The sequence below is a fragment of the Channa argus genome, chromosome 10 (assembly GCF_033026475.1).
Source record: "Channa argus isolate prfri chromosome 10, Channa argus male v1.0, whole genome shotgun sequence".
Taxonomy (NCBI): Eukaryota; Metazoa; Chordata; class Actinopteri; order Anabantiformes; family Channidae; genus Channa; species Channa argus.
In genome coordinates, this window is record NC_090206.1 from 13,905,385 (window position 1) to 13,930,724 (window position 25,340).

The 25,340-nt window shown below is 44.3% G+C and overlaps 4 protein-coding genes across 53 annotated transcripts in view; all 4 read left to right on the forward strand.

Moving 5' to 3' along the window:
• LOC137133993 (protocadherin gamma-A11-like) overlaps nt 1–25,340 on the forward strand; it is a 238,444-nt gene that overhangs the window by 203,201 nt on the left and 9,903 nt on the right. The window contains exon 1 of one of the 50 annotated variants that reach the window (XM_067518272.1): nt 21,933–24,662. The exons of 47 other annotated variants lie outside the window; for them this stretch is intronic. In XM_067518272.1, the coding sequence (XP_067374373.1) occupies nt 22,194–24,662 (2,469 nt within the window). In that variant the 5' untranslated portion in view covers nt 21,933–22,193. Of the gene's footprint in view, nt 1–21,932; nt 24,663–25,340 lie in introns of those variants that run through there. 2 more of the 50 variants (XM_067518279.1, XM_067518280.1) reach the window with 2 other exon arrangements.
• LOC137133995 (protocadherin gamma-C5-like) lies at nt 1,468–5,758 on the forward strand. The gene has a single exon (XM_067518324.1). It carries the CDS (start codon nt 2,383–2,385, stop codon nt 4,876–4,878), a length of 2,496 nt encoding a protein of 831 aa, XP_067374425.1. The 5' UTR covers nt 1,468–2,382; the 3' UTR covers nt 4,879–5,758.
• Nucleotides 5,627–8,896, forward strand: LOC137134523 (protocadherin gamma-C5-like). Its single transcript, XM_067519451.1, has one exon. The coding sequence runs from the start codon at nt 5,627–5,629 to the stop codon at nt 8,324–8,326; it is 2,700 nt and encodes an 899-aa protein (XP_067375552.1). The 3' UTR covers nt 8,327–8,896.
• LOC137134524 (uncharacterized) lies at nt 8,892–15,525 on the forward strand. The gene is made up of 2 exons (XM_067519452.1): nt 8,892–11,354; nt 12,295–15,525. The coding sequence occupies exons 1-2, from the start codon at nt 8,892–8,894 to the stop codon at nt 14,773–14,775; spliced, it is 4,944 nt and encodes a 1,647-aa protein (XP_067375553.1). The 3' UTR covers nt 14,776–15,525.

The window sequence follows — 25,340 nt, forward strand, 5'->3', positions numbered from 1 at the left end:
GGGCATTGTGGCGTCGAAATTAAAATAGTTGACATTAATGACAATATACCTGAAATTATTGTGACATCTGTGAGGACACCTGTTGCAGAGGATTCTGCAATCGGGACAGTCATTGCATTAATAAGCTCAAAAGACCCAGATTCAGGTGACAATGGTAAGGTTACGCTGAGCGTGTCTTCAAAATCCCCGTTCAAGTTAAATCCATCGGTCTCTAACCATTACTCATTAGTGACAAATGGGCCACTTGACCGTGAAAAAAACAGCCAGTATAATGTCACGATAACTGCTAGTGACTGTGGAAAACCCTCTTTATCTAGTAAAAAGATAATACTTGTTGAATTATTAGATGTAAATGACAACCCACCAGTATTCTCTCAAGCTTCCTATTTAGTTCATGTAAAAGAAAATCAGGCTCCCGGGACTATTTTGTGCTCACTGTCAGCAACCGATCCCGATTCAGGTAACAATGGCAGGATTTCCTACACCATCTTGGACTCTAAAGTGCAGGACGTGTCTGTCTCATCTTATGTTTACATTAACTCAGATAACGGCAGCATCTACAGCATGCACTCGTTTGACTATGAGAAGCTGAAGGTGTTTCAGATTCAGGTTCAGGGAAAGGACCAGGGCTCCCCGTCTCTCAGCAGCAACGCCACAGTCCATGTTTTTGTCCTGGACCAGAACGACAACGCCCCCGCGGTTATTTACCCCTCCTCCGCTGCCCTGGGCTCCCTCTCTCATCAGAGGATACCCCGCTCCGCTAAGGCTGGTCATCTGGTCACTAAGGTGACGGCCGTTGACGCTGACTCGGGCCATAACGCCTGGATCTCCTACAGACTGGCGGAGGCCACAGACGCCTCTCTGTTCACTGTCAATCTGTACACAGGGGAGGTGAGGACTAAACGCGCTGTGTCCGAGCAGGACGACTCCTCTCAGAGGCTGCTGATAGAGATCAAGGACGACGGGGAACCGGTCCAGTCCTCCACCGTCACTGTGTCCATACTGGTGGAGGAAGGTCTCCACGAGCCCATCTTAGACCTCCGGCAGAAAGCGGCCGAGCCCACCAAGAAAAGCGGGAGAATCACGCTTTATTTGATCCTGTCTCTGGCCTCGGTGTCCGTGCTGTCTCTGGTGACTTTTCTCATCTTAGCGGTTAAATGCATCAGGACCAGCAGGTCCAGCGGTAGTTGCTGCACGAGACGGAGCGAGTGTGACGATTACAAGAACCCCAACAGAAACCTGCAGATCCAGCTCAACACTGATGGGCCTATAAAGTACGTGGAAGTTCTGGGAGGAGACATGTTGTCTCAGAGTCAGTCCTTCAGGTCCTGCATGTCTCCAATGTCAGAGTACAGTGATTTCACTTTGATTAAGCCCAGCAGCACCACTGACTTTAAGGAGGTGATTAGTGTCTTGGATGCGTCTTTACCCGACAGCACCTGGACCTTTGAGAGTCAGCAGGTGAGCCCATGACAGATTATTTTGTGTCCTCATAACATTTAATTTTTCATATTGGAAAAACGTGTTATACATGTATGTCGTCTATTAATAGTGTTTCTATGAAAAACATCGGCCATGATTTTATCAATCGCATGCGCTTAAATAATCTGCAGTGAGCCGTAGTGTTGTTTTGTCAAGTTTTCACTTATGTAATCGCTCATTAAAAAAAGAAAAGAAATCTAAACAGTATAACTGGGTTTAAGACAACAGTCTATAAAACCTCAGACTTGCCTTTTTCCATTGCCGTCTCTTAATACTTCAGCACTAAGGATGTGGACAGCGACTCTTGGCTTGTTCGTGTGTGTTTACTTCCCACCGTGGATCATGTTTTTCAGAAATAAATAACACTGTTACATCAATTTGGTTCTAATCGTAATTTAAACAGATCTCTCACTGTGAAGTGTGTGATTTTTTATTTATTTTTTTTACATCTGAAATTGCTTTATCGTGGTTAATGTTCCTTTGTTTGTCTCTTTCTTTCAAAAAAAAATACATTTGGACAAAAATCAGTCCTTCGTGTTCTTTTTAGCCTCATACATTATAAAAATGTACTCGAAGTTACAGTGAATGCGCACAGAGACAATAGATGCTGTCTCTTTAAGAGTGTCGATCAAATTGACTTTCATTGGGTGGTGGATATGGAGGCTCTGGACCAATAAGATTCTGAACTGTACAAAGCAATCTAGTCCCTGCCCCCATGCAGGATCAACGCCGTAACATTCACAGTGCCAGGAGCTTGAGTAAAAGAAGCAATGAACCAACATTTTACAATATGAAAATATATTTTACTACCAAGCTCAATTTGTGAAAATGGGTCTGTGGGAATGATACCTCTAATCATGGATTTCTGGATTTTTCCGTTCACTATGTCGATTGGAATTAATGTGTTATAGCGGAATAAGGATGACAAAGACAATGGGATACCGAGACTGGAGATGGCTGGGTCTTTGGTGGCATAACTTCTTTCTGCTGTGGATTACAATAAGCGGACAGACTCGTTACAGCATCCCAGAGGAACTAAAACTAGGCTCTGTGGTAGGAAATCTAGCCAAAGATTTGGGTTTGGGGTTGACTGAGATTTTTCACCGTAAGCTGCGTGTCGCCTCCGAGGCTGATAAGCAGTATTTCAGTGTGGATGCGGGGAAGGGCGAGCTGGTGTTGAATGACAGAATAGACAGAGAGGCTTTATGTGGACAAAGCGCCAGCTGTGTACAGCCTTTGCAGGTTGTAATTGAAGATCCATTACAACTATTTCGTGTTGAGGTTGAAATACTAGACATCAATGATAATGCACCTAGGTTTCCATCAAATGATATTACACTAGAAATAGCGGAATCTACGGGATTAGGGGTTCGTTTTCCATTAGAAAGCGCCAAAGACCCAGACGGTGGCAGCAATTCAGTGAAGTCATACACAATCAGTAAAGACGAATGTTTTAATATTAGAGTTAAGGAGGTTGCTGGGGGAAGGAAAGTGCCTGAGTTGATTTTAATCAAACCCTTAGACAGAGAAAAAAAAGATAATCACAAGCTCCTGTTGACAGCTCTAGATGGAGGAAACCCTGTGAGATCAGGAACTGCTGAAGTATTTATCAAAGTTCTTGACAACAATGATAACGTTCCAGCTTTTCAGAAAGCATTGTATAAAGTCGCTATAAGTGAAAATGTAGTGGAAGGTGCATTAATAGTACAAACAAAAGCGGCAGACTTAGACGATGGTCAAAACGGAGAAATAGAATACTCATTTGGAGGTCACACATCAGATACTGTTCTCTCTGTTTTTACTATTGATCAGATTTCGGGAAAAATATCACTTAAAGGAAAACTAGATTTTGAAATAATCGCAAACTATGAATTTGACGTAAGTGCAAAAGATAAAGGCAGTCCCAGAATGGAGGGGCATTGCACAGTGCATGTTGAAGTTTTAGATGTTAATGATAATGCTCCGGAAATAATTCTTACCTCACATCCAAAACCGGTGCGTGAAGACTCGCCCAATGGTACAGTAGTAGCTCTGGTCAGTGCCCGAGATCTTGACTCTGGAGAAAACGGTAAAGTAACATTACTGCTCTCCACCATATCCCAATTTGCATTAAAACCTTCGTTTTCTCACAATTACGCACTGGTTACCAGAGGTATTTTAGATCGAGAAAAAGTATCCGAATATAATATTGAGATATTAGCTACAGATTCAGGCACCCCTCCTCTCTCAAGTAAAAAAATGATACCTGTCAGCATCACTGATGTAAATGACAATCCCCCTATATTTACCCAGCCCTCGTATAATGTGTATTTAAAGGAGAACGGTGTACCAGGCTCTATACTGTACTCAGTATCAGCATCTGACCTGGATTCTGGTGAAAACGCAAAAATCTCTTACTCTATACTGGACTCTAAAGTGCAGGACGTGTCTGTCTCATCTTATGTTTACATTAACTCAGATAACGGCAGCATCTACAGCATGCACTCGTTTGACTATGAGAAGCTGAAGGTGTTTCAGATTCAGGTTCAGGCAAAGGACCAGGGCTCCCCGTCTCTCAGCGGCAACGCCACAGTCCATGTTTTTGTCCTGGACCAGAACGACAACGCCCCCGCGGTTATTTACCCCTCCTCCGCTGCCCTGGGCTCACTCTCTCATCAGAGGATGCCCCGCTCCGCTAAAGCTGGTCACTTGATCACTAAGGTAACGGCCGTGGACGCTGACTCGGGCCATAACGCCTGGATCTCCTACAGACTGGCAGAGGCCACAGACGCCTCTCTGTTCACTGTCAATCTGTACACAGGGGAGGTGAGGACTAAACGCGCTGTGTCCGAGCAGGACGACTCCTCTCAGAGGCTGCTGATAGAGATCAAGGACGACGGGGAACCGGTCCAGTCCTCCACCGTCACGGTGTCCATCCTGCTGGAGGACGGTCTCCACGAGCCCATCTTAGATCTCCGGCAGAAAGCTGCCGAGCCCAGCAAGAAAAGCGGGAGAATCACGCTTTATTTGATTCTGTCTCTGGCCTCGGTGTCCTTGCTGTCCCTGGTGACTTTTCTCATCTTAGCGGTTAAATGCATCAGGAACAGCAGGAGCAGCGGTAGTTGCTGCACGAGACGGAGCGAGTGTGACGATTACAAGAACCCCAACAGAAACCTGCAGATCCAGCTCAACACTGATGGGCCTATAAAGTACGTGGAAGTTCTGGGAGGAGACATGTTGTCTCAGAGTCAGTCCTTCAGGTCCTGCATGTCTCCAATGTCAGAGTACAGTGATTTCACTTTAATTAAGCCCAGCAGCACCACTGACTTTAAGGAGGTGATCAGTGTCCTGGATGCGTCTTTACCCGACAGCACCTGGACCTTTGAGAGTCAGCAGGTGAGCAAAACACAGCCGTAGATCTTTTAAACTGAAGAAATGACTAGCAGGGCCGACTGACTCCTCTAGTTAACAAGAGGCTATGTGAAGATTTATTTATCTGTCTTACTTATTTGTTAATTTCTATAAATCTTTTAGTTGAAGGTTTTCTCCTTGTTGTAAAATATAAATGTAGTTTAAGAAATATGTTGTAACGTGCTGAATAATTCTTAGCCATGTGCTTATGAAAGAGTTAAAGTTTGTGTTAAAGACAGGCCTAGAAGAATTCAGAACCACGTGACCGGACAGCGACTGTGAAATGCACCCTCTGTCATGTACCTTTTTTCCTTCACGTTTTCCTCTTATGCGAATCTTCGATCTATCTGTTGTACTATTTCAATGATTTACTTTAAATTTGTTCATGTTTGTCATATCCAGCCTCAATGAAATTACTGAAAAATAATGGATGTTGTCACTTTAAGAGTGTCGATCTTTTGCCTCTCATTCGACAGTACGTGTGGATGCTCTGCACCAATAAGATTCAGGACTGTACAAAGCAATCTAATCCCTGCCCCCAAGCAGATTTAATGTTGCAACACTACAATGCAATCAGCTCTAAGAGAGTGAGCAACGAGCTCGTATTTTCTGATATGAAACTATAAATTTTATCCTTACAGCCATGTTTATGCACTGGTATTTTTTTCCTTGGGTCTTGTTCTTACTATTGTAGATTTTAGCATTGACACAAAGATTATTTCGATTGGATGTAATGTGTTATAGCGGATCGCGGATGACAAAGACAATGGGATACCGAGACTGGAGATGGCTGGCGCTTTGGTGGCAAAATGTATTTCTCTTGTGGACTACAATAGACGGACAGACTCGTTACAGCATCCCAGAGGAACTAAAACAAGGCTCTGTGGTAGGAAATCTAGCTAAAGATCTGGGTTTAGGATTGTCAGACATTTATGACCGTAAGCTGCGTGTCGCCTCTGAGGCTGGTGAGCAGTATTTCACTGTGGATGCGGGGAAGGGCGAGCTGGTGGTGAGTGACAGAATAGACAGAGAGGCTTTATGTGGACAAAGCGCCAGCTGTGTTTTACCTCTGCAGGTTGTAATTGAAAACCCTTTGCAATCTCATCGAATTGAAGTGGAAATAAGAGACATAAACGACAATTCTCCCAGTTTCCTGACTCGGGAGATAAACATTAAAATACCAGAATCTGTTGGGCTTGGAAAACGTTTTCCTTTGGAGAGTGCCGAGGATGCTGATGTTGGAAGTAATTCTTTGAAAACTTACTCTCTAAGCAAAAACGAATATTTTTCTCTAAAATTTAAAGAAATCAAAAATGGCAAAACTGTACCAGAATTGGTGTTAGAGAGGCCATTAGACCGAGAAACAAATAATTTCCATCAACTGCTGCTGACAGCAATAGATGGAGGAAATCCAGCCAGATCTGGAACCTGTCAGATCATCATTACTGTACTTGATATTAATGATAATTTTCCAGTGTTTAATGAAAGTCTGTACAAAGTTTCTTTAAAGGAGAACAGCACTAAAGGAACATTTGTAATTAAACTTATAGCTGCAGATGCTGACGAGGGTCCCAATGGCGAAGTTAGATATTCCTTTGGGTCCCGCACTTCAGACATTGTGTTATCAGCATTCGACATCAATGATGCAACAGGAGAAATTGTGTTAAAAAGATCAATAGATTATGAGAGTTCAAAATCATACCTTATTGATATAACTGCAAAAGACAAAGGCGTGCCCGAAATGGAGGGTCACTGTCGTATACAGGTGGACGTGGAGGACGTGAATGACAATGCTCCAGAAATTGTTCTCACTTCAAAACCTAGTCCAGTGCGCGAGGACGCACCGACTGGAACTGCTGTGGCTTTGATCAGTGCACGAGATCTCGACTACGGTGAGAACGGGAAAGTAACATTAAAGCTGCTAAAACGTTCACCTTTTACACTTAAACCATATTTTTCTAATAACTATGAACTAGTTACAAGTGGTGCTTTAGACCGAGAAAGTATCTCAGAATATAATATTGAGATAACAGCCACAGACTCAGGTTCTCCTCCTCTGTCCAGTACTAAAATTATACCTGTCAGCATCACTGATGTAAATGACAACCCCCCTATATTTACCCAGCCCTCGTATAATGTGTATTTAAAGGAGAACGGTGTACCAGGCTCTATACTGTACTCAGTATCAGCATATGACCTGGATTCCGGTGAAAACGCCAAAATCTCTTACTCTATACTGGACTCTAAAGTGCAGGACGTGTCTGTCTCATCTTATGTTTACATTAACTCAGATAACGGCAGCATTTACAGCATGCACTCGTTTGACTATGAGAAGCTGAAGGTGTTTCAGATTCAGGTTCAGGCCAAGGACCAGGGCTCCCCGTCTCTCAGCGGCAACGCCACAGTCCATGTTTTTGTTCTGGACCAGAATGACAACGCCCCCGCGGTTATTTACCCCTCCTCCGCTGCCCTGGGCTCCCTCTCTCATCAGAGGATGCCCCGCTCCGCTAAAGCTGGTCACCTGGTCACTAAGGTAACGGCCGTGGACGCTGACTCGGGCCATAACGCCTGGATCTCCTACAGACTGGCAGAGGCCACAGACGCCTCTCTGTTCACTGTCAATCTGTACACAGGGGAGGTGAGGACTAAACGCGCTGTGTCCGAGCAGGACGACTCCTCTCAGAGGCTGCTGATAGAGATCAAGGACGACGGGGAACTGGTTCAGTCCTCCACCGTCACAGTGTCCATCCTGCTGGAGGACGGTCTCCACAAGCCCATCTTAGACCTCCGGCAGAAAGCGGCCGAGCCCACCAAGAAAAGCGGGAGAATCACGCTTTATTTGATTCTGTCTCTGGCCTCGGTGTCCGTGCTGTCTCTGGTGACTTTTCTCATCTTAGCGGTTAAATGCATCAGGAACAGCAGGAGCAGCGGTAGTTGCTGCACGAGACGGAGCGAGTGTGACGATTACAAGAACCCCAACAGAAACTTGCAGATCCAGCTCAACACTGATGGGCCTATAAAGTACGTGGAGGTCCTGGGAGGAGACATGTTGTCTCAGAGTCAGTCCTTCAGGTCTTGCATGTCTCCAATTTCAGAGTACAGTGATTTCACTTTAATTAAGCCCAGCAGCACCACTGACTTTAAGGAGGTGATCAGTGTCCTGGATGCGTCTTTACCCGACAGCACCTGGACCTTTGAGAGTCAGCAGGTGAGCAGAGTGAAACCTTGTTCTATGTTTGTATTCTCACGCAATATTAAATTAATTTTTCACATTCAATGTTTTTGTGCATTTGAGGGAATTTATCATTGGTGCGTAAATCTTTTCGGATTATCATCACTCTACGCTATTTATATTAAAAATGATGTTAACAAACGACAGATCAACAGTGCTTTTGCTAAAATGTTTTGGGTTTTTTTGTCATGGCCATGTTTCTTTACAGTTTTGAAACCGTAGATTATATGACTATGACGTAGGTTATATGACTAGAAAACTATTATAAATTTTAAGCTGTCATATTGAAATCCCCAAATCTTCAGGAAATTCAATCTCGTTTACATTTATGTTCTTGTTTTTATAAATTGCAGCTCTAATTGATTTACCCAAAATAATAAAATATGTATTATCATTAAGCAGAAAGAAAAATACCCCTTTTTTTAGAGCACATGATTGTGGCACTTTATTCAGTCTTGAATACTGTGTCTGATATGCATTTGTTTTTCCGATCTTATTGGATGTAGGGCAGCGGCATTACACCAATAGAATTAGTGGTTGTACAAAGAGATCTACCCCCTCCTCCATCCATTCTTCTCCCTGAAGCCAGTACATTGCTTATACCCCGAGATGAGAGGAGGGTGCGTAAAATCAGACGAAATAAAATATTTTTAATTTTCATCTCATGATGCATATACAGCGAAATTTGGGGAGTACAACAAGATTATCTTTGATGGAGTTTCACGTTATCTTCTTTTATCTACACTGTATTTCGATGGGAACTAACGTTCAATTTTAACCTATCGGGATGACAAAGAGAACGGGATACCGAGACTGGAGATGGCTGGCGCTTTGGTGGCAACATTTCTTTGTTTTGTGGACTACAATAAACGGACAGACCCGTTACAGCATCCCAGAGGAGATGCAACAAGGCTCTGTGGTAGGAAATCTAGCCAAAGATTTGGGTTTAGGACTGTCTGAGATTTTTGACCGTAAGCTGCGTGTCGCCTCTGAGGCTGGTAAACAGGATTTCGCTGTGGATGCGGGGAAGGGCGAGCTGGTGGTGAATGACAGAATAGACAGAGAGGCTTTATGTGGACAAAGCCCCAGTTGTGTTCTACCTCTGCAGGTTGTAATAGAAAACCCGTTGCAATTGCACCGGATAGAAGTGGAAATAAGAGACGTAAATGACAATGCTCCAAGTTTTCTCAAAAGTGATCATATAATAGAAATAGCTGAATCCACTGTTGTAGGTGTGCGTTTTCCCTTGGAGAGCGCAGAAGATCCCGATGTTGGGAATAACGGATTAAAGACGTACACGCTGAGCAAAAATGATTTTTTCAATATAAAAGTAAAAGAAATTGAAAATGGAAGGAAAGTACCAGAATTGGTATTAAATAAATCCTTAGATCGCGAGAAAAAACCCGTTCACAATTTATTTCTCACTGCTATGGACGGAGGCAACCCTGCCAAGTCTGGCACATCAAAAATAACTGTTAGAGTACTTGATATTAATGACAATGTGCCGTTATTCGAAAACCCTTTTTATAAAATTGCTGTTTCAGAAAACACTGCAAATGGTTCTTTTTTAATTACGACAAAGGCAATCGACGTAGATGAGGGTCCAAATGGAGATATAGAGTACGCACTTGGCATACACACACCACCGTCCGTGCTGTCATTATTTCATATCGATGCTATAACCGGAGATATATTTTTGAAGAAGCAACTGGACCATGAAAGTCAAGCTTCATATCGAATAGATGTCAGTGCAAGAGACAAGGGATTTCCAAGAATGGAGGGTCATTGTTGTGTTCAAGTGGATGTCTTAGACGTAAATGATAACGCACCAGAAATTTTGTTGACTTCAAAACCAAGTTCTGTTCCCGAAGACTCTCGCACTGGGACAGTTGTAGCTTTACTCAGTGTCCGTGATCGCGACACCGGTGAGAACGGGAAAGTTACGTTACAGCTTCCCAAAGGTTTTCCGTTTGCTTTAAAATCTTCTTTTTCTAACAATTATGCGCTGGTAACAAGTGATGCGTTGGACCGAGAGTCAGTTTCAGAGTATGATATTGAGATAACAGCCACAGACTCAGGTTCTCCTCCTCTGTCCAGTACTAAAATGATACCTGTCAGCATCACTGATGTAAATGACACTCCCCCTATATTTACCCAGCCCTCGTATAATGTGTATTTAAAGGAGAACGGTGTACCGGGCTCTATAGTGTACTCAGTATCAGCATCTGACCTGGATTCTGGTGAAAACGCCAAAATCTCTTACTCTATACTGGACTCTAAAGTGCAGGACGTGTCTGTCTCATCTTATGTTTACATTAACTCAGATAATGGCAGCATCTACAGCATGCACTCGTTTGACTATGAGAAGCTGAAGGTGTTTCAGATTCAGGTTCAGGCAAAGGACCAGGGCTCCCCGTCTCTCAGCGGCAACGCCACAGTCCATGTTTTTGTTCTGGACCAGAACGACAACGTCCCCGCGGTTATTTACCCCTCCTCCGCTGCCCTGGGCTCCCTCTCTCATCAGAGGATGCCCCGCTCCGCCAAAGCTGGTCACCTGGTCACTAAGGTGACGGCCGTGGACGCTGACTCGGGCCATAACGCCTGGATCTCCTACAGACTGGCAGAGGCCACAGACGCGTCTCTGTTCACTGTCAATTTGTACACAGGGGAAGTGAGGACTAAACGCGCTGTGTCCGAGCAGGACGACTCCTCTCAGAGGCTGCTGATAGAGATCAAGGACGACGGGGAACCGGTCCAGTCCTCCACCGTCACGGTGTCCATCCTGCTGGAGGACGGTCTCCACGAGCCCATCTTAGACCTCCGGCAGAAAGCGGCCGAGCCCACCAAGAAAAGCGGGAGAATCACGCTTTATTTGATTCTGTCTCTGGCCTCGGTGTCCGGGCTGTCTCTGGTGACTTTTCTCATCTTAGCGGTTAAATGCATCAGGAACGGCAGGTCCAGCGGTAGTTGCTGCACGAGACGGAGCGAGTGTGATGATTACAAGAACCCCAACAGAAACTTGCAGATCCAGCTCAACACTGATGGGCCTATAAAGTACGTGGAGGTCCTGGGAGGAGACATGTTGTCTCAGAGTCAGTCCTTCAGGTCCTGCATGTCTCCAATGTCAGAGTACAGTGATTTCACTTTGATTAAGCCCAGCAGCACCACTGACTTTAAGGAGGTGATCAGTGTCCTGGATGCGTCTTTACCCGACAGCACCTGGACCTTTGAGAGTCAGCAGGTGAGCTCATGACAGGTTGTTTTGTTTCATCATTTAAATGTATATATTGAAAAAAACGCGTGATCCATGTTTGTCGTCTAATAATAGTGTGTCTATGATGTTTTATCAATCCCATGTGTGAGCTCTGTGGTAGGCAGGTTTTCACTTTGGTAATTCTGTCATTAAATGATGCGATACCTTCAGCTGCTCATCTCATTACTTCATTAACTTAATTTGACAAATATATTTAGACGACATAATAAATACATTTGCCTCTTGTTTTGAAAGTATATGTTTTCATTTAGTACCAAAATAGTAATTTTAAAATATTTAATGTTTTAATCTAAGCAAAAACAAGTTTTTATCTTACTAGTTTATACATGTTTTGTTGCAGTTGATGTAAGGTGCATGGTCGTTTTGCTAATTTTCTCTGAGTAAACGCTTTCTTTAAACGTATGAAGAGCGTGTTGTTCTATCAGCACACACTAAAACACAGAAACAGGATGGATATTGGCTTATAACACACACCAGTGCACAGGCCGATTCTCTCAGTGCAGCTGTGTCTTTAAGTGGCGTGCTCACTCCATCTCTTATTGGATGCTAGTTAGAGGTTTTGTGCACCAATCTCAGGCAGAACTGTACAAAGAGATCTACCCCCTCCCCCTTACAGCCTCAGCATCGTAAACGTTAACAATGCAAAGAGAAGAGGGACGGCGGGTAATGTCTCATATCCAGGGGATGAAAACGACATCGTTAATTTAATTGTCAGACATGAATGAAAAATCTCCGTCTTCTTTCGGGAAAATCGTTAACACTCATTCCTACTGGATATTACCTTCGACATTCTCGATGGGAAATAAAATATACTAACAGATTGGGGATGACAAAGACAATGGGATACCGAGACTGGAGATGGCTGGCGCTTTGGTGGCAACATTTCTTTCTTTTGTGGACTACAATAAACGGACAGACTCGTTACAGTATCCCAGAGGAACTTAAACAAGGCTCTGTGGTAGGAAATCTAGCCAAAGATTTGGGTTTGGGACTGTCTGACATTTTTGGCCGTAATCTGCGTGTCGACTCTGAGGTTGGTGAGAAGTATTTTACTGTGGATGCGGGGAAGGGCGAGCTGTTGGTGGATGACAGAATAGACAGGGAGGCTTTATGTGGACAAAGCCCCAGCTGTGTGTTGCCATTGCAGATAGTTTTGGAAAATCCTCTAAATTTATATAGGATCGAAGTCGAAGTAAAAGACATAAACGATAATTCACCCAGTTTTCACACAAAAGAAATGTCTTTGAAAATTGCTGAATCTGCAGCAGTGGGAACTCGTTTCCCTTTAGAGAGTGCAGATGATCCGGATGTTGGCAGTAATACGGTTAAATCCTACGCATTGAGTAAAAACGAGTGTTTTACATTAAAGATTAAGGAAGTTGAAGATGGCAAAACAGTCCCCGAGTTAGTGTTAGAGAAGCCTCTTGACCGAGAGAGGAAAGCAGTTTATCAGCTGCTACTTACTGCATTAGACGGGGGGAACCCAGTCATATCTGGTACCTCGCAGATTACAGTCTCTGTGCTTGACAACAATGACAATTTCCCAGTATTTGAAAAAAATATATACAAAGTTTCTTTACATGAGAATATTTTAAAAGGCACTTTTGTCATTAAAATGTCAGCCACTGATGCTGACGAAGGATCAAACGGAGAGGTTGAATACTCTTTTAGTTCGCGGACTCCGGATTTTGTTTCATCAGTGTTTGAAATAAATTCATTAAATGGGGAAATACATTTGAAGAGAGAGTTAGATTATGAAACAGTCACGTCCTACAAAGTAGAAATAACTGCAAAAGACAAGGGTATTCCTGAAATGGAAAGTCACTGTCGTCTACAGATAGATGTTGTAGATGTTAATGATAATGCTCCAGAAATTGTTCTCACCTCGGAGCCGCAGACAGTACGCGAAGATGCACCAAGTGGCACCGTAGTGGCTTTGCTCAAGGCACGTGACGGTGACTCCGGTAACAATAGCAAAGTAACACTGCAACTTCCCAAAGGTTCTTCTTTTAATCTAAAACCATCCTTTTCCAATAATTATGCACTGGTTACAACTGGTCCTTTGGACCGAGAGACTTTCTCAGATTATAATATTGAGATAACAGCCACAGACTCAGGTTCTCCTCCTCTGTCCAGTACTAAAATTATACCTGTCAGCATCACTGATGTAAATGACAACCCCCCTATATTTACCCAGCCCTCGTATAATGTGTATTTAAAAGAGAACGGTGTACCGGGCTCTATACTGTACTCAGTATCAGCATCTGACCTGGATTCTGGTGAAAACGCCAAAATCTCTTACTCTATACTGGACTCTAAAGTGCAGGACGTGTCTGTCTCATCTTATGTTTACATTAACTCAGATAACGGCAGCATCTACAGCATGCACTCGTTTGACTATGAGAAGCTGAAGGTGTTTCAGATTCAGGTTCAGGCAAAGGACCAGGGCTCCCCGTCTCTCAGCAGCAACGCCACAGTCCATGTTTTTGTTCTGGACCAGAACGACAACGCCCCCGCGGTTATTTACCCCTCCTCCGCTGCCCTGGGCTCCCTCTCTCATCAGAGGATGCCCCGCTCCGCTAAAGCTGGTCACCTGGTCACTAAGGTGACGGCCGTGGACGCTGACTCGGGCCATAATGCCTGGATCTCCTACAGACTGGCAGAGGCCACAGACGCCTCTCTGTTCACTGTCAATCTGTACACAGGGGAGGTGAGGACTAAACGCGCTGTGTCTGAGCAGGACGACTCCTCTCAGTGGCTGCTGATAGAGATCAAGGACGACGGAGAACCGGTCCAGTCCTCCACCGTCACGGTGTCCATCCTGCTGGAGGACGGTCTCCACGAGCCCATCTTAGACCTCCGGCAGAAAGCGGCCGAGCCCACCAAGAAAAGCGGGAGAATCACGCTTTATTTGATTCTGTCTCTGTCCTCGGTGTCCGTGCTGTCTCTGGTGACTTTTCTCATCTTAGCGGTTAAATGCATCAGGAACGGCAGAAGCAGCGGTAGTTGCTGCACGAAACGGAGCGAGTGTGATGATTACAAGAACCCCAACAGAAACTTACAGATCCAGCTCAACACTGATGGACCTATAAAGTACGTGGAGGTCCTGGGAGGAGACATGTTGTCTCAGAGTCAGTCCTTCAGGTCCTGTATGTCTCCAATGTCAGAGTACAGTGATTTCACTTTGATTAAGCCCAGCAGCACCACTGACTTTAAGGAGGTGATCAGTGTCCTGGATGCGTCTTTACCCGACAGCACCTGGACCTTTGAGAGTCAGCAGGTGAGCAGAACACAATATCTGCTAAAAGCTTTTGAAATTTTATTAAATTTTTCTCAATGGCAGCCTAAATCTTTATGTATATGTATTTTGATTTGGCAAGAGAATATGTATTCTTAAATCAAATCCTGCGTATGAACAATGCAACAAACGCTTTATTGTTTTTCATACGACAACATATAAGTGAGAGTGGCTAATAATCAGTTTTATATGTAGATACTACTCTTTTGATTTACATTTTTATCACTTAACTTGCACTGCCCTTGTATTTTGATTTTGATGAGATCCTTTCTTAAACATTATACACTATTTGTTAATACCCTGTGGTGCGCTATGAAAAAATATGTTTTCTGACTTTAACTACAATTTTTTTAAATAATTGATATCCATTATTAGGTGACAGCCGTCATTTACAAACAGGGTCTCCATTGCATTTAGGTGAATTGTTTTCAGTTCAAATTCTTGTCATTTACATCAGCTGAATTTTTTTTATCCACAGAAATAATAGTCCCAGTAACTTGATGTTAAGTATGTCAAAATGGTTTGTATCCTTGAGGAGGTGCCGTAGCTTGGTGGGCAGAGCAAACTGTGATTGGATAGAAAAGTCGGATGCTGTGAACCAATTGCATACAAAACTGTACAAAGAGATCTACTGCATCCCCCACTCACCCTAAAACACGGTAACACTCACGGTGCTCAGAGCTGAGGGGGAGATGCGCTCATTCGAAGGCGCCTGGAGTATATATTTTAATAGAAATTATTTAATGAATCATTTACGTTGGAGTGTCTATTCTTGCGATGGTTTTCATTGCTGTTTTGTGTTGATGATTATCTCTATGGGAAATAAAACATTCTAACGGTTCACGGATGACAAAGAGAATGGGATACCGAGACTGGAGATGGCTGGCGCTTTGGTGGCAACATTTCTTTCTCTTGTGGACTACAATAGACGGACAGACTCGTTACAGCATCCCAGAGGAACTCAAACAAGGCTCTGTGGTAGGGAATTTAGCCAAAGATCTGGGTTTGGGACTATCAGACGTTTTTGACCGTAATCTGCGTGTCGCCTCTGAGACTGGTAAGCAGTATTTCACTGTGGATGCGGGGAAGGGCGAGCTGGTGGTGAGTGACAGAATAGACAGAGAGGCTTTATGTGGACAAAGCGCCAGCTGTGTGTTGCCTTTGCAGATTGTAACACAGAATCCACTACAGCTCCACCGGATAGAAGTAGACATAAGGGACATAAATGACAATTCGCCTATATTTTCATCAGAGGAGCGGTCTTTGAAGATAGCGGAATCTACTGCCACAGACATACGATTTCCTTTGGAAGCAGCACAGGATCTGGATGCTGGTAGTAATTCGGTGAAGACTTATACTCTTAGTAAAGATGAATGTTTTAGTTTAAGGATTAAAGAGCTATCGGGTAACCGAAAGGTTCCGGAGCTGATACTGGAGAAATCACTTGATAGAGAGAAACAAAGTGTACATCAGTTATTGCTGACAGCATTTGACGGAGGCAGTCCAGTCAAAACTGGAACTACAAATATCATCGTTACTGTCCTTGACAATAATGACAATGTCCCTGTTTTCAAAAGGCCGTTGTATAATGTAACTATACATGAAAATAGTGTAAATGGTTCTGTTCTAGTACAAGTTGAAGCAACGGACACAGACGAAGGTGTTAATGGGGAGATTCAGTATGTTTTTTCTGAGCACACAACGCAGTCAGTGTTGTCTATTTTTCATTTACATCCAAGCACAGGTGAGATTTCCCTAGTAGGGCTGTTAGATTATGAGAGCAAAACAGTACATGAGCTAGATATTACTGCAAAAGATAAAGGTTTTCCAGAAATGGAGGGCCACTGTCGTGTACAAATAATGGTGATAGATGTTAATGACAATGCCCCGGAAATACTTCTTACTTCAAAACCGAATCCAGTACCGGAAGACGCACCAAGAGGTACAGTAGTGGCTTTAATAAGAGCAAGAGACCTTGACTCCGGTGATAACGGGAAATTGATGTTAAAACTCCCAGCTTGGTCTCCCTTCAGTTTGAAACCATCATTTTCCAATAATTATGCTCTTGTTACAAATGGTCCTTTGGACCGAGAGACTTTCTCAGAATATAATATTGAGATAACAGCCTCAGACTCAGGTTCTCCTCCTCTGTCCAGTACTAAAATTATACCTGTCAGCATCACTGATGTAAATGACAACCCCCCTATATTTACCCAGCCCTCCTATAATGTGTATTTAAAGGAGAACGGTGTACCGGGCTCTATACTGTACTCAGTATCAGCATCTGACCTGGATTCCGGTGAAAACGCAAAAATCTCTTACTCTATACTGGACTCTAAAGTGCAGGACGTGTCTGTCTCATCTTATGTTTACATTAACTCAGATAACGGCAGCATCTACAGCATGCACTCGTTTGACTATGAGAAGCTGAAGGTGTTTCAGATTCAGGTTCAGGCAAAGGACCAGGGCTCTCCGTCTCTCAGCAGCAACGCCACAGTCCATGTTTTTGTCCTGGACCAGAACGACAACGCCCCCGCGGTTATTTACCCCTCCTCCACTGCCCTGGGCTCACTCTCTCATCAGAGGATGGCCCGCTCCGCTAAAGCTGGTCACTTGGTCACTAAGGTGACGGCCGTGGACGCTGACTCGGGCCATAACGCCTGGATCTCCTACAGACTGGCAGAGGCCACAGACGCCTCTCTGTTCACTGTCAATCTGTACACAGGGGAGGTGAGGACTAAACGCGCTGTGTCCGAGCAGGACGACTCCTCTCAGAGGCTGCTGATAGAGATCAAGGACGACGGGGAACCGGTCCAGTCCTCCACCGTCACGGTGTCCATCCTGCTGGAGGATGGTCTCCACGAGCCCATCTTAGACCTCCGGCAGAAAGTGGCCGAGCCCAGCAAGAAAAGCGGGAGAATCACGCTTTATTTGATTCTGTCTCTGGCCTCGGTGTCCGTGCTGTCTCTGGTGACTTTTCTCATCTTAGCGGTTAAATGCATCAGGAACAGCAGGAGCAGCGGTAGTTGCTGCACGAGACGAAGCGAGTGTGATGATTACAAGAACCCCAATAGAAACCTGCAGATCCAACTCAACACTGATGGGCCTATAAAGTACGTGGAGGTCCTGGGAGGAGACATGTTGTCTCAGAGTCAGTCCTTCAGGTCCTGCATGTCTCCAATGTCAGAGTACAGTGATTTCACTTTGATTAAGCCCAGCAGCACCACTGACTTTAAGGAGGTGATCAGTGTCCTGGATGCGTCTTTACCCGACAGCACCTGGACCTTTGAGAGTCAGCAGGTGAGCAGAGAGCGATATAAAAAATACATGTACATATTTTTAAGATTATTGCTCGAGCTTCAGTGACCACAAAGAAACAAAGAACGGCTGCTTAGATTGAGAAAAACTAGCGTAATCAAAGTATTTGAAATCGTAATTTTATTTAAGTGTTGGTCATTATATACGTATTTTACAAATTAAAACTATTAATATGTCAAGTTAACTTGGGCCTGTTATTATTTGTTTTGCCAGTGTTGAACGTTGAGTACATATTTGAGTGTTTCAGCACCACAGAGAGGGACAGCGACGATGACCCATGAGACAATAGGCCTGGCTAATGGAATTCACGTGGGGGTTTTCTGTAAAATACAAGAACGTTTGACTAAAAAACATTATCATTTGTTTTAATTTATTATATTTAGTGGAGTTGTATTTCTTAGATACTGGTGATAAAAGTCACGCACGATAAATAGCCCAAGAAATAAATCTGGTCACATTGAAATCGATCTTTCACACTAAATACAGGTTTTTAGTAAGAAGAATTGATTTTATTGTTACATGTATAAAAATCATCTAAAAGTTATGCATTATCTCTCTAGTATGTTTCATTCTTTCCATTCGGGGCACAGTGGCTATTGTGTCTTTAACGATGGTGCTCAGTGTCCCTCTCATTGGATGTGAGAGATGAATACTCCGCACCAATAGCATTCGGAACTGTACAAAGAGATCTAGTCCCTCCCCCATACAGCTTCAGCACCAGCATCACATTGTTCGGAGTGGGGAAGAGTAAGTAAAAGCTTTATGTACTGGGAATACAAGGTTTTATATCATTTCTTACTTTGACCATGCGTCTTCTCGCTAGAGTATGTTGCACTCTTGGAATATGGACTCTTGCTTTTTGTTCTTTGTTCATGTGGATTGTAAAAAATGCATTTTACTGAATCAGGAATGACAAAGAGAATGGGATACCTAGACTGGAGATGGCTGGCGCTTTGGTGGCATCATTTCTTTCTCTTGTGGACTATAATAGACGGACAGACTCGTTACAGCATCCCAGAGGAAGTAAAACAAGGCTCTGTGGTAGGAAATCTAGCCAAAGATCTGGGTTTAGGATTGTCAGACATTTATGACCGTAAGCTGCGTGTCGCCTCTGAGGCTGGTGAGCAGTATTTCACTGTGGATGCGGGGAAGGGCGAGCTGGTGGTGAGTGACAGAATAGACAGAGAGGCTTTATGTGGACAAAGCGCCAGCTGTGTTCTACCTCTGCAAGTGGTTATTGAGGATCCGCTACAGTTGCATCGAATTGAGGTTGAAATCCGAGATATTAATGACAATTCTCCAAGTTTCATTTCTAACGAAATATCTTTAAAAATAGCTGAATCAGCAGCAGCTGGCACACGCTTTCCGTTGGAGATTGCAAGAGACCCCGACGTTGGAATTAATTCCCTTAAATCATATACAATTAGTAAGAATGAGTGTTGTTCTCTTAGAACTAAGGAAATCGAGGGTGGTAAGACTGTTCCTGAACTTGTTTTGGAAAAGCCTTTAGATCGAGAGAAAAAAGCTGTCCACAAAATTTTACTAACAGCACTAGACGGGGGGAATCCAGTAAGATCCGGAACCTCCCAAATAACAATAAGTGTGCTTGATATAAATGATAATTTCCCAGTATTTGAAAAAAACGTTTACAAAGTAACCCTGGGTGAAAGCAGCATAAAAGGAACTGTTATTATCAAGCCCAAAGCAACAGATGCAGATGAAGGTTTAAATAGTGAAATTGAATTCTTGTTTGGTTCTCGCACACTAGATTATGTATTGTCATTGTTCGATATAAACCCTGTAACAGGTGAAATCGCTTTGAAAGGTGAATTAGACTACGAAACTACAAAGTCGTATGACATTGATGTAATTGCAAGAGATAAAGGTAGTCCTGAAATGGAGGGCCACTGTCGCGTGCAGGTTGAGATTACTGATTTCAATGATAATGCTCCTGAAATTGTCCTCACTTCTCAGCCAAAGCCAGTGCGCGAAGACGCACCAAGTGGTACAGTAGTGGCTTTGATCAGTGCGCGAGACCTCGACTCTGCTGAAAACGGTAAAGTCACATTACATCTCAGCAGTGTCTCTCCTTTTAACTTAAAACCTTCATTTTCCAATAATTATGCACTGGTTTCCAATGGAGGTTTAGACAGAGAGAGCTGCTCGGTCTACAATGTTGAAGTAACAGCCACAGACTCAGGTTCTCCTCCTCTGTCCAGTACTAAAATTATACCTGTCAGCATCACTGATGTAAATGACAACCCCCCTATATTTACCCAGCCCTCGTATAATGTGTATTTAAAGGAGAACGGTGTACCAGGCTCTATACTGTACTCAGTATCAGCATCTGACCTGGATTCCGGTGAAAACGCCAAAATCTCTTACTCTATACTGGACTCTAAAGTGCAGGACGTGTCTGTCTCATCTTATGTTTACATTAACTCAGATAACGGCAGCATCTACAGCATGCACTCGTTTGACTATGAGAAGCTGAAGGTGTTTCAGATTCAGGTTCAGGCAAAGGACCAGGGCTCTCCGTCTCTCGGCAGCAACGCCACAGTCCATGTTTTTGTCCTGGACCAGAACGACAACGCCCCCGCGGTTATTTACCCCTCCTCCGCTGCCCTGGGCTCCCTCTCTCATCAGAGGATGCCCCGCTCCGCTAAAGCTGGTCACCTGGTCACTAAGGTGACGGCCGTGGACGCTGACTCGGGCCATAACGCCTGGATCTCCTACAGACTGGCAGAGGCCACAGACGCGTCTCTGTTCACTGTCAATCTGTACACAGGGGAAGTGAGGACTAAACGCGCTGTGTCCGAGCAGGACGACTCCTCTCAGAGGCTGCTGATAGAGATCAAGGACGACGGGGAACCGGTCCAGTCCTCCACCGTCACGGTGTCCATCCTGCTGGAGGACGGTCTCCACGAGCCCATCTTAGACCTTCGACAGAAAGCGGCCGAGCCCAGCAAGAAAAGCGGGAGAATCACGCTTTATTTGATTCTGTCTCTGGCCTCGGTGTCCGTGCTGTCTCTGGTGACTTTTCTCTTCTTAGCGGTTAAATGCATCAGGAACAGCAGGGGCAGCGGTAGTTGCTGCACGAGACGGAGCGAGTGTGATGATTACAAGAACCCCAACAGAAACCTGCAGATCCAGCTCAACACTGATGGGCCTATAAAGTACGTGGAAGTCCTGGGAGGAGACATGTTGTCTCAGACTCAGTCCTTCAGGTCCTGCATGTCTCCCATGTCAGAGTACAGTGATTTCAGTTTAATTAAGCCCAGCAGCACCACTGACTTTAAGGAGGTGATCAGTGTCCTGGATGCGTCTTTACCCGACAGCACCTGGACCTTTGAGAGTCAGCAGGTGAGCAGAAAATAACAACACATAGTGTAAAAGTGAAAGGGAAAACTAATGATTTTTTTTTCGGTTTTATAAGACGCATTATTGTTTTATTGTATTTTGGACTGTAATGGCTGTTCTAATATTTTTTTCCCTAAACACATATTTGCTTGTAATTTCGGGTCACGTAGGCAGTATCTTCATCATGCCATCTGCGTCTTTGTATATAAAGGAAGTTTGTAAAATCTTAGTAAAGTCTTAAAATGTATGAATAAAAGGTCAGTTGGGAAACCACGCCTCCCGGCGGATACAAATAGAATTTCTACAACTAGCAGCTGCTGCATACACCACAGTGGCTATGAAAAGCTTTCAATGAAAGCACGTGACTGATAAGTGACGTATATATATTACTCATTGAAATAAATCTTTTTTTGTCCCCGTCATACATTTTAAATAACAATGAAGTTGATACTTGCGTACAAGTGGAAAGTGAGTCACTAAAACAGTTTTCAATATGTGTGTGTTTGTGTGAGAGAGAGAGAGACAGGGAGAGAGAGTGACATAGCGCTGGTCCAGCCCTGTCTTTCATTGAGGGGGGAGGCTTGTGTGGCCTCTCCACGCCCATGAGAGGGCTGAGGCAGTGGAGACAGCGCAGGGAGTTTCAGCAGAGAAAAAAATTACTTTTTTTTTTTTCAATGTCGACCGACATGATTAAAACAAAACTTCCCATTGCTCTGTTTTTGAAACGGAAATGTTTATCACAGACACTGGTTGCCTCGTGTTAATACAACTATGGATACGTTAAGATAAAAGAAGAAGTTAAAAACTTTCCCATTGCCCAGTCCTCGGAGCGCAGCACAATGGACTCCAGACAGAGAAAGCGCTCCAGAGGAGGGAGGCTGTGGAGGGTTTGTCTGTATCTATCTTGCCTCTCTTGTGCGTCTGCTCAGCTCAGCTATTCCGTATCGGAGGAACTAAGCCCGGGCTCTGTCGTTGGAAATATCGCTAAGGATTTGGGTCTTACTGTTCAGCGGATTGTTCAGAGGAACATGCGCCTGGTCACGGAATCCAAAATACATTACTTCGAAGTAAAGCAGGAGACCGGCGATTTGGTTATCAAACAAATAATTGACAGGGAGCAGATGTGTGAGTTGAATTTCGCTTGTTCACTACATCTTCAGATACTTCTGAATAATCCGTTACAGATTTATCGTGTTGTGGTGGACATTGTGGATGTTAATGACAACGCACCACAGTTTTCAACCAGGAACATTTCTTTGGAAATATCAGAGGCAGCCGTGCCGGGAACAAGATTCCGTTTGGAGAGCGCACACGACCCAGATGTGGGCACCAACTCGTTGAGCACTTACCATTTAGCCGCAAATGATTTCTTTGCTTTAAATGTGGAAACTAAAAGTGACGGCAGCAAGTTTCCTGAGCTAGTAGTTGATAAAGCTTTGGACAGGGAGACGCAGGCCTCGTTTCGCCTGTCGCTCACTGCTGTAGATGGGGGTCATCCGGAGAAATCTGGCTCAACACTTTTGCTAATTAAAATCCTGGATGTAAATGACAATGCGCCCGTCTTTGACGAACCGGTAAAGAAAGTTAAGCTATTAGAAAATGTTGCACGGGGCACTTTATTGACAAAATTGAACGCTACTGACGCGGATTCAGGCAACAATGGAGAACTATCTTTCTTCTTTAGTAAATACACTCCTGAACGGGTTCTCAAACTTTTCACCGTGGATTCTAAAAGCGGTGAGATCCGTGTTAACGATGATATGGATTACGAGAAAGCCGCTGTATACCACATCACAGTGCAGGCTAGAGATAGTGGATCTCCTGCCATGGAGGGCTCCTGTAACGTCATAGTTGACATCATTGATGTGAATGATAACGCACCAGAGGTGACACTGACGTCACTAACCAGTCCTATCAGAGAAGACTCAGCGCCAGATACTGTGATAGCTCTCATAAGTGCACGGGACATGGACTCCGGTATGAATGGGGAGATTACGTTAACTGTCCAACCAGGTTTGCCATTCAAACTTCAGAATTCAGCTTTTGGCATGCATTACAGCCTCATCACTGCTGGCAACCTGGATCGAGAGACTGTCTCAGAGTACACAGTCGTCATCAAGGCCACTGATGCAGGTTCCCCTCGTCTTTCATCACAAACCACCCTTGTTGTGAAGTTGTCTGATGTAAATGACAATGCTCCCATCTTCTCCCAGCCTTCATACTCTGTGGACATTCCAGAGAACAATGCTCCCAGTGCCCCCATTGCTGCTGTTTCAGCAACTGACCCAGACCTTGGTGACAATGCTCGCATCTCCTACTCCATCCTTCCCACCATGGTCCAGAGCTCGCCTATTTCATCTTATGTCTACATTAACCCAGAGAGTGGCCACATCTACAGCATGCGCTCTCTGGATTATGAACAACTTAATGCTTTCTTTATTGAAGTGCAGGCCCGGGATGCTGGGGTGCCCCCACGGACAACCAATGTCACTGTGCATGTGTTTGTGGTGGATGTAAATGACAATGCACCAGTGATTGTACATCCCTCATACCCAAAAGATAAACCACTACAGCTCACGGTACCCCCATCTGCTGGCCCAGGACACCTCATAAATAAACTAGTGGGGGTGGATGCAGACAGTGGTCACAATGCATGGTTGTTTTATTCCATTGCTCCTGGACCAAATGCTGGCATGTTCCATATTGGAGTACACACAGGGGAGCTCCGCACAGCTCACAAGTGGGTTGAGGAGGACGGGGGCTCGGCTTATGACATCATGATCATCATCCAGGACAATGGCGACCCACCAAAGTCCAGTTCTGTGAACATTACAATAACTGTGGATGAGAAGGCCGCAGTAAACCATGCTCCAGCAAACCCTAGGCACACACCCTTTTACCATCGCACTGGGATGTCGGACATCACCCTGTACCTCATCATCTCTCTAGCCTGTGTATCAGCTGTGTCTTTTATTACCTTTGTCATCCTCATGGTACGCTGCCTAAGGCACCGTGGCCCAGGCCTGGGAGGCTCTGACTGCTGCTGCTGCTACGGTCACCACAGGTCTAGCCGCTACCATCAGAGGTCCAGCAAGGACCTGCACTTGCAGCTCAACACTGATGGACCAATACGATACATGGAGGTTGTGGGGGGGGCCCAGGAACCACATACACGCACCTTCAGACCTTGCTACTCAACCATATCCAGCCGCAGTGACTTTGTATTTATGAAGACACCCATGCTTAGCCATAACAACACACTCAACATGACACTCAGCAGAAAGCACCTTATGAACTCAGCCAGTGAGGTGAGGGATGAAGTGGGACAGCAAGCTTTGGTGGAAAATATCTTGCTGGGAAAAAGGTGTTTCAGTTTGGGGGTTTGCATGATATGCATATCTTTTTAAAATATGTTTCATTTGTGCTTTGATACTGAAATGGTATATTTAAAGGTTGGTATCATGGGTTTAATGCTTGACTTTTAAGCAATAGCCAGGATTTCCATAGATGCATTATTCTATTGGAAACCCTCTTTTGTTTTAGCAGTGTGACAAGATGTCTACATGGTGAAAAACCTCTTAAAGCTTTCTTGTTGTCCTGCTATACAGGTTTGGGCACAGTGGAAAACAGTTTAATGTTTAATGTAACCCAAGGCTGGGAAATATACTTACTATCTTTGACCCCCAGTAAGTAAACTGGGAGAGAAGATGGTGATATGTAGAAAGAAGGTAGTTAAAGATGGGTAAAGACATGGAATAGGAAGAAGGAAGTGTCAGTGCTTCTAACAGATGGAGAGGAGGTGACAAACGGATGAAAATAGGTCTTGCAGTGTTTGGCTGAGTGGATTGGCTGGAAGACAGAGGGGGTGGTGAGGAGGAAAGGGCAAAGGAAAGAAAACTTTAAATGGGGGGGAGGAAAACGGCCAGAGAATAAAGCAGTAGCTGAAAAACAGGAATTCGTAGGGTCAGTGGCCTGACCCCTGACTT

Excerpts from the sequence above, each read along its gene's own strand:
- LOC137134523 (XM_067519451.1), top strand. The coding sequence starts at position 5,627 with ATGACAAAGACAATGGGATACCGAGACTGGAGATGGCTGGCGCTTTGG.
- LOC137134524 (XM_067519452.1), top strand. The coding sequence starts at position 8,892 with ATGACAAAGAGAACGGGATACCGAGACTGGAGATGGCTGGCGCTTTGG. Across the intron at positions 11,355-12,294 it reads AGAGTCAGCAGGTGAGCTCA|ACTCGTTACAGTATCCCAGA; the intron begins TGACAGGTTGTT and ends ATAAACGGACAG.
- LOC137133995 (XM_067518324.1), top strand. The coding sequence starts at position 2,383 with ATGTGTTATAGCGGAATAAGGATGACAAAGACAATGGGATACCGAGAC.